This window comes from Morone saxatilis, unplaced genomic scaffold (genome assembly GCF_004916995.1).
Source record: "Morone saxatilis isolate NCDOM2014 unplaced genomic scaffold, NCSU_SB_2.0 Contig20, whole genome shotgun sequence".
NCBI classification, from domain to species: domain Eukaryota; kingdom Metazoa; phylum Chordata; class Actinopteri; family Moronidae; genus Morone; species Morone saxatilis.
In genome coordinates, this window is record NW_023339763.1 from 21,320,311 (window position 1) to 21,329,763 (window position 9,453).

Genomic DNA, 9,453 nt, shown 5'->3' on the forward strand with positions numbered 1-9,453 from the left:
GCGATTCCTACATGTCGAATCGGCCAAAATGGAAGGCCGACGCCGACTGACGACGGCACGGGACACACCGAACCGGACTGAGCCACCGACCTCGCCTGACTGTCGACGACGCAATACGGCGATAATCGGGTTGGTTTGGTGTGCAGAGGCCTTAACACAGCCATAACAACCCCAGGCTGTAGAGAGATGACACCCCTCTGTTTGATCTAGTCCTGCTCTGTGTTTAGTGGCTGCAGTTTTGTTCAAACTGAACTTCCAGACTTACACTGCAGTCTGAGTTTTGTGGTTGCTGTCCTGGAGAACACTCTCTGAAGCTTCAATACTTACACAACTGTGCTCATAGCCTTTATGCATATTTGCAGAGTATAATGAAAGACACTTTGTGTTTTACAAGTGCAACGAACAAAGTAACACATTTGTGTTTGCCTGAAGCAACCTTCTGGAGACTTCTGGTTTAGCTCTGAAAAGTGTGTGTGTGTGTGAGCAAGGACATTTGATCCTTGACACACTTCAGAGGAGATGGACGGTTGAGAGTTGGTACTGGGACAAGTGGGACAGAGGTCATCAGTGGTAAGGTGTCAAAGTGAGCTGCATGGCACAGCTTTGAAGAATGTGTCGTCAGCAGCTGCACAGGCTAACCTGGACACCAACATAAAGGTGACATGAACAACAGTGAACTCAACGACACCACACGCACGTGAACTCAAACCACCTGTTAGCTACCGCAGATCTTGCACAGCATGTCTTCACAGACTAGCTGCCATTACACAGTTGCAAGAAACCACACTTACCACACTTAAACACAATATATAGCATCTGCTTCAGCCTGAGACACCAGAGGATCACTGAAACCTACAAATACCACACACCATGCACACACATCAACTTCTGCCAACGTTGTCAGAAGCACATACTGGCAGACAACAGCAGAGGACAAGTCATAGAGTGTGTGACAGTACATTACATTCATTTAGTATTCAACTGTTTTATCCAAAAAGACTGACAATAGTGCTTTTCAACCACGAGGAAACAACCGAATACACACTGAATTTCTTCAGGCGCTACATTTAATAGCCACTTGTTGCCACAGTAACAGGAATAGACATCCAGTTTGCTCAGATATGATTTGCCCAATTTGCACTGAAAATGTAAAGAAACGACAAAGGTCACATTTAGGTGAAGGTAATTCGGGTGGAGGACACTATAGACTCCTGAGAGCACTTTTTTAAAATGATGTTGATGGTCCCAGTCCTAGTCATAAAACATCAAACATCTTTAAAATACATGAGGGGCAAGATCAGAGTCCTTACACACCACACACTGTATGAGAATTCTTCTGACAACAAGTGGCTGTGATCTTTGACGTGTACCGCTCTATTTGAAATACATTTTGGAGTTACAGAGCTAGCCATTTGTTATATGCGTTCAGTTTCCAGTGTCTCGAGTGATTTACCAAATGAGTTCAACAAGACATTCCCAAACTAGCAAAAAAAAGACAACAAAAGTCAATCATTATATAATGACAGACATAGCACAGCAAAATGAGATCGGATTGATCTAAAAATGTTATTATAATAAATCAGGCAAATCCTATCATAACACAACAACATTGTATCAGAGTTGTAGGCTGTTAAAATGCCAAGGTTATCTGACATGACTGAAACTGGCAACAAAGTATCAAATGTCACAGTTTACTCCAAACTGCATCTGTCCAGTGATCAACACAGCATGACATTTTCCCATCTACGGTATATTATGTTGTGTTAATAGTATTGCTGGTTAATAACGCCTCCAGCAAGCTTTTAGTCACAAGGGAAATCTAAGCATTTGAGTTCTGAAAAGTATAAAACCATTGGAGCAGCACCAAAGCTCTAAGGAAGAATGATGCCTGTTAGATTGGATAATTCTCAGTAGAAAATAACCAAGGGAATGCTCTCGACACAGCCATAACAAGCCTCAGGCTGTAGAGAGATGACGTCCCTCTGTTTGATCTAGTCCTGCTCTCTGTTTAGTGGCTGCAGTTTTACCCAAATCCAACTCCACTCTGCACTTACTCTTGTGGTTGCTGCCATGGAGAACTCTTCCTGAAGTTTCAATACTTAAAACTGTATTTGTAGGTTTTATGCATGTTTGCAGAGCATAATACAGACACTGCTCTCTTTTACATTCAAGTGTAATGAACGAAGTAGCATATTTTTGTTTTGCCTGGAGCAACCTTCTGCAGACTTCAGATTTTGCTCTGAATCTGATCAGTATGTGCGTAAGCTGAGCAAGGACATTCAATCCTTGACACACTTCAGAGGAGACGAACAAACATTCACAAGTTATAGAATCTGTCATGATAGCAAACGATGAAGGACACCTTGTATCAGATGAAAACAGGGTAGATACCCTGAAACCTTCAGTAAAGTGATAGTGTAACAGAGATACATGGATACCTCTGCTGTGGCTGCTGTCTGACATTACCATCCTCAGTGTATCACTCCAAGGTGGTAGGAGATAACCAACTTCATAAAAAGTAGCTGCTGATATTGGAATCACACTCGGCGGTATAGACTTTGTGAATAAGTTAGCTCCACAATCCTGTGGTGAAAGAGCCAATTATTTCAGAGTTGCAGACAAAGAAAGCAACCCCACAAGGCCATTTATTTATATTTCCATTATGTGTAAGGCATTACATTTCTAAATTACAGGACAAACGTGGACCATAAAGTCAGTTTAGCAAATCTCTGGACCCCAACTGTGTTCAAACATACAGCTACCACAGGCAGCAACAGAATTAAGCCTCTCAACACCCCAGGGTGAAGAGTTCACCCACAATGAATGAGGTGTTTATAGGAGCATGCTACAATAGCCCCTGTAGAGCAGCAACCAGAATCAGCAACATCATTCCAGCCTCTCGCTGTAGGAATTTTCTGTGTTTTCACTCCAGACCCAGCTGGTACAACTACCAGGCCTCAGCAAAAATTCCCTCTGCATTACGTAAGCAGATGAAGGGATGGTGCTGGGCTTTAGCTGTACCTGGCAGCTCAGCAGACGTCTTGTCTGACAATGAGCCAGAGAAGACCAATAAAGGAAACTGTGTGAGAGGCTGGCGGTTGGTGTCAGATCTCTCCGGTGTTTACATAGCACAGCGTGTCACGTCCAAGAAGGCCAGTTCCTAAAAGAAAAAACCCTGCCAGGTTGGAATTGTACTGCACAGTCCAGTCTGATGATTTATGTAAAGCTGTTATGAATACCACATTTGCCCATTTCTGGTGGTTTGGACACTTAGAAGAGAGAGAGAGAGAGAGAGAGAGAGAGAGAGAGAGAACAGTGCCAGCTAACCTGTTCGGTCAACCTACAAGCTTAATTGGTGTTTTGATTGACATGTATAAGTAAATAGCCAAATTGAATACTATTTCTGTGTCTATGTGTCAGCCCTGTGATTGACCAGCAACCTGTGTGTAACCCACATCTCACCCAATGGGATTAACTCCAGCCCCCGCAACCAGCTAAAGGATAAGCAGGTTAAGCTAATGGATGGATGGACAGTTGGAACCATTTCTTTAACTTTGACACATTAAACTAACATACTAACAAACTACATTCACTCTTTTGAATGAATATTTTGATTGTTGGACTTTGTTTAGCCATGCAATTTCTAAACTACCACTGTTCCTGCAAGCTTTGGCTGGATGGATGGTCTGGCTCTCTTGGCTACCTTTCAGAACCACTATCTTTTAGTCTTTGGAATCACAGGAATTATAGAGGCTGGACTTGGTGTCAGGTTTCATATAGAAGTCATGATAATAAAAATTCTTCTGAAATACACTAATCTCTTTAGCATGAAACAACGCCATTTCTTCCACAGAAGATAAACAATGACTGGAGACTGGCTGAACTGGCTCTTGGTATTTTGGTATGGTAGCTGCAGCTCCCTTGTTCTCTGCTGTGTTGATGCTCAAGGCTGTGTAACCATGTGTACTACACAGCTCAGATGGTGCAGTAAGAAAAAAGGAACTAAAGGTCTGAAAGTAACAAATGCCCAGTAAGGCAGCGGTTGAGCAATATATAAATAGTCAGGATTTTTATTCTGTACTTTCTGGTGGAACCATTACACACAGGCCAAAGCAGTTTCCCCAGGAAACAACCACTTGGAGCTGCAACAAAGGCTGCACTTCCTGAACATTCACCCTGCTTCGAACTGTGCTCTACGCTTTTGCCACAGACAGCCTTCACATACATCTGCAGCTGGTGCTACTGTGAGCTGAAACCTCGGTGATCAACAACTCCGTCAACATAAGCACCTGGCTCCAAGCTCATACACAATCTGTTGAAATGTGAAGATGACAAATAGTTTGTATTCTTATTGATCTTGTCTGTGCTTAGGTTGACGTACACTACTGTCTGACTATTGTATGTGTCAGCCGCTGACGTTTAAACAGACATGTCTGAACACCCCCATTTCATGCAAACCTCCAAGCAGAGTTTGGGGAGGCTGTGGGTGGAAACGAATACTTAAGTATAAACAGTTAACTCATAATGAGCCGCTCTCTGCTGTGACAAAGCTACACTTTGTGGCTAGTTAATGATGAGCATTAACCCAACAGCAACATGTTCAAATTTATTTTAAAAATACAATTTTAGACATTAAAGAGTATCAAATTGCACAAAGGGAAATGTTTAATCCAGCGTTTTTGGAGGTTGTGCCATACTAGGAATTAAAAAACAGGATATTTCAGCTCTCTGCACCGATTATCACCATTCTTTCTATCTCTTGTGCGACCTATGGAAAAACTAAATCAGTGGAGTACCATTTTAATGCAAAGGAATACATTCAGAATCAGTGTGATTTTAATACCATAACTAACAACCCATCAAATATGCTGGGTGGGTGTGCTTTCCTTCAATGAAACGAAATATACTTAAAGAAATGAGGTTAATTGCTTGTCCTGCATGAACCCTTTTATTCCTCATTGCAATTATACAATTCATTTTGTTCAAAGTTAATTTAGCAATACACACGGCCTTTATATATGACACAACTGTGATTCGTACATCGAAATATACTCCAAGAAGCAATTCTGCTTCTAATAAATATTTCAAACCAGCACAGAACAAATAGGCAATGAATATTCAGCAGCAGCAAATCACAAGACACCATGATATGGTTTAGGACAGAAAGGCGCTGGGAGGGTGTGTTTGTGTGTGCAATGGGAGATGAAAACCACTCTCACCTCTTCATGTTTTTTGTACTCTGTCAGTGTCTGTTGAGGTGATTGAACTTTAGTCCTCGTCCCCTTTAACGAAGGATGGCACAGGACAAATGAGTTCTGTGGCTATTAAGTGGACATGAGCAGTCTGCGAACACACGGCGTGGCCACAGTTTCCAATCAGCCATGTCTAAAGTCGCCACATGCAGCTTGGCACGCTCCCCTCCCACCACAGAAACGCTTAGCTGCATCAGAAACACGTGCTTGTCTGCAACCCCCCCCCATTTTCTCCCCCCAGACTCAACAGTTACATAACTGCCACTTCATTGCCACACACAGGCGACATCAAAACCTGTACCCCCAGAATCACACCATGGTATCGATGCAGTTTGAAAAACAGCGCATAGGGCTGCCTCAGTTTTCTTCCATTCGGTTTAACGACATACCAATCCCCACAAGCTGACTTTTTCCTACCTGAACAAGGCAACCTGGCTGAAACATTAAATGGAGCAAGCAAGGACGCTCCAACTGAGTCCGACAAGCTAAGCCTGCCTTTGTGGAATGTCGACAAATGAATAACCATATTGGTCAAAAGCTAGGTTATGCTCTTCAGACATTCAGTGAAGCATATGTCTAAATAGGATGCTAGTGAGCAACAAAGAAAAAAATACAAATAAAACTGACCCAGAGAACTGTATTTAGATTTTAAACATGCAACAATATGTACAGCTGCTGAGGAAGAAATGTGTAAATAAATGAAATGTATGTGGTACTACATGCTATATATCCAGATCAATCATTTACTAAAAGTACTACGTTTGTTTTAGTAAATACAAAGTCTTATAATATCAGTTATTTATAGGTTTACTATATGCACATGGCTACAACCTTCCATAATATTTAGATGATTTTTCTGCTGATTGAGGATTAATGAGCTTGCAAGCACTTCCTAACACAACTGTAAGGCAAGTACTACTCTAACATCTCAGAATAATGGCTGAAGACTCTTTTACAGCACACAAAGAACAGGGCCATTAATCAATACCCCCACACTCAGTTCCATTATACCACAGACCTATAAATCTTTCATGCATATGCATTTTCTCCTGCTGTCAACAGAATGATATAACATTGTGGGAGCTCTTAGTCAGCTATTCCACGCTGTTTTACAAGTCGTACACAATCCTACTGTGCAGACATAAACATACACTTCTCCTTTGCAGAAAAGAGCCTTTGTGGATCTATGAGACGTGTGCTGAATGAGAGGCATATCTAATCCCTTCTGATTTACCATTCTTCTTCAAATAGGCCACTCATTAATTAAGAGATGAAAAAACTTCAAACACATGCTCTTGAGTTGGAGTGGCACATCAAACGGGAGAAAGTGGCCTGCTTTAGTGAGAGCTTTGGTCCCACAAGCCCATTACCCTGCACATATATCTTATACGTTATTCCTTGAGAGGAGAAAAGAGGCGTGTGTGGAAAGCAATCATAAGAGACATCAACAAAGCTGAAAGGTTCTGAGGCTGTAAGTGCATATTCACTATGATAGGGGAGTGAAGATCAGAAACTTAATCCGGATGTTTCTGTGTGATCTAAATGCTGGAGACTCTTGGCAGCTATGTGCAGGAGTTAAAAAGCATGGAGAGGTCACACAGTGGTGAAAAAACAAACATGAATCCTTATGGAGCTACACTGTATACCACGAGCTGCAGGTTGCTTTCAAACATTAACTACCTCAAATGTATTAGCTGTATGTGAAGAGCTAAATTTCCCCCTCACCTTCTCTTTGTTTGCTCTTCACTCTACTGAGCAAACAAGCAACTGTCACCCCCAGTCCTGTTTCTTACCTTCAATGCTCAGTTCGAAGCAGACATGGCAGAAAGATAAAGTCCCTGTTTCAGTCTCCAGCTTGCAGACACTGCAAATATTGTCGTCATTCAGATCAATGTTCACAAACTGCTCCTCTTCATCCATGGTGCTTCTGGGGAAAATAAAGAGAGCACATGGTTAAATACCAGGAGCTTGCACATCCACCCAGCTCTTTTTTCATAATTAGGTCACACTTTCAAATACACTTATTAAAAATGCATTTTTTGGTAGTGTCAGTGGGGGAATATCTTCTGGTCCATACTATTTTCAGTGCAGACTACAGTAAAAAAGGAAGTGTCTTCTTATGTTTTAAGTGTTATTGATAAATTGCCACACAGGCTAATACAATGGTACAGCTAAATGCTGACACAGCATAGAGAACAGGACAGTCTCTCACTCTATAATCACTCTATAATCAATATATCTATATATATATTGGGTCCCATGGTGTTAAACACAATCTGCAATCATCCCCACACAGAAACAACAATCCAAACATGAGCAGTCATATCTTAAAACCAACTGTTACCTCTATGGGAAAAGAGCATATGTCTCAGGACTGGACAACTGGTATGTAAGATGGCTTTGGTTTATGTGAGGTGACATGTACAGAGAGGAGGGATTAACTTCAAAACATTCAGAGGAGGGACTCATTATTGCTGTGTACATCTCTCTTATGGGTTTACAGTATGTCAATAATCCAATGCCTACATCTAGCACCCAACACGAGTGATTCTGAGTACAAATATTTAGACTGATATATATTCAGAACTGTGGGAAATACATTTGTTCAGCTGTACAACATCCATAAACTGGAAGCAAGCCTGAACCGTCAGAAAGCAGAACCATTTCAGAGACTAAAGGAGACATAATTGCTCCGTTATAGCCCACAAGACATGTAGTAATACTGGTGACAGTGGCGATATCATATCACACTGTGGTATCTGGAAGTCATTTGGCAAACCAATAATCAGAATATATGTACAGTTTATTGTATCCATGATGCCTTTCGTTGCATTTGGTAAACTAGGGACTCTATTACACCTAATGTTTCTCTTTCAACTTCAAATTCAAGATGTACTAGCTCAGTGGAAAGCAAATTCATTTAAAGAAAAACAGTTTCTTTGTGCAACTAGGTTTAAAAACAACAACAACACCTTGACACTCTCTTGTTAACTTACATGTAAATAAATAACAAATAATAACGTTATAGATGCTACATGCTCATGAGCACGGGTTACAGCTATCTACAGGCTTTCACTGCGCCACTTGTAAGACATAATGGCCACACTAACCCTAGCTAACGTTACATTACACTCAACGGTGCTGGAGAAGAATAGCCTCTGATAGCAATAACGGGGCTCGGGCTCCGTTTGAACTTTTCACTTCGTTGGATTCACACATAAAGTTCACCTTCAACACTGCGTATTAGTCTCCCTGTCAGCAGTTCAAATGCCTCAAAACCTGTGGAATATCAGCAGTGACCAGGGTACACACACACACACACACACACACACACACACACACACACACACACAGTTAAACAAATGCCTGCTAACAAGAAGTTAAGCTAGCATCCTCCGAGTACTCCGCTCTGGCTGATTCGTGACCGTTATTTGGCGCTGTTTAACGGTGAGGTATCCAACAAAACGAAGGTGTCGCCAGGATATTAGGACACCACTTTTATGAAACTCACCTTTATCTTAAAGAGTGTCTTCGGACAGCTGTTCCTTGTATGTGGACACCTCGGTTCTCCTTCTCCCAGCGAGCACACAAACATCTGCGCGTCACGGCAAATCCACAGCAGATACAGGAACCTCTATCCCCTCTCAGTGGAATGGCCCACTAGTTTTATTCGAGGGGTGAAAACATTCAGCAGTAGTTTAATTATTGGCCAATTTAATCCTAGTAAAAACATTAACAACAGGTTCTAATTCTTTGTACGAGATTTACGTACATTTCCTTGCTGAAAATAGAGTAGTTTCATTAATCGAGACGGTTCAAACGGCAGTAGCAGTGAGTACACCCCTGCGGTTAAATCAAGGTACGTCCTCCGAGCGTCATCAAAACATTTCCATATCATAAGGCAAGAATTCAGGGTTTGGGGTTTAATAAAGTGAAAGATACAAAATAGTGACAGTAAAGCATTTTCTCCTTGTTGACTACAGTGACTGCAGATTATGCTCCATCGCCAGCATACTTTCTGTTTTCATTCTCCTTCACATGAAGTCACACGTGGGGAATTCCCGCGAAAGATCGAAAGGAAAAGCTTTATCCTAAAGCCTTAATATCTAATCGTGCCATTGCTGTTCGATATTAACAGACATCCTTTGTTTGGCAAACTATATGTTCAAATGACTTTTACCGGTGGTGGAGTGGTATCTGT

The 9,453-nt window shown here is 41.6% G+C and overlaps 1 protein-coding gene across 2 annotated transcripts in view; it reads right to left on the minus strand.

Moving 5' to 3' along the window:
* Window positions 1-8,914, minus strand: part of cunh21orf91 (chromosome unknown C21orf91 homolog) — a gene marked incomplete at its 3' end in the record, with an annotated part of 15,197 nt that extends 6,283 nt beyond the window's left edge. Inside the window, 2 exon segments of one of the 2 annotated variants that reach the window (XM_035666564.1) lie at window positions 7,046-7,179; window positions 8,764-8,914. In XM_035666564.1, coding sequence (XP_035522457.1) covers window positions 7,046-7,172 — 127 coding nt within the window. 2 annotated transcript variants of the gene reach the window in all.
* Window positions 8,915-9,453: the final 539 nt, after the last annotated feature.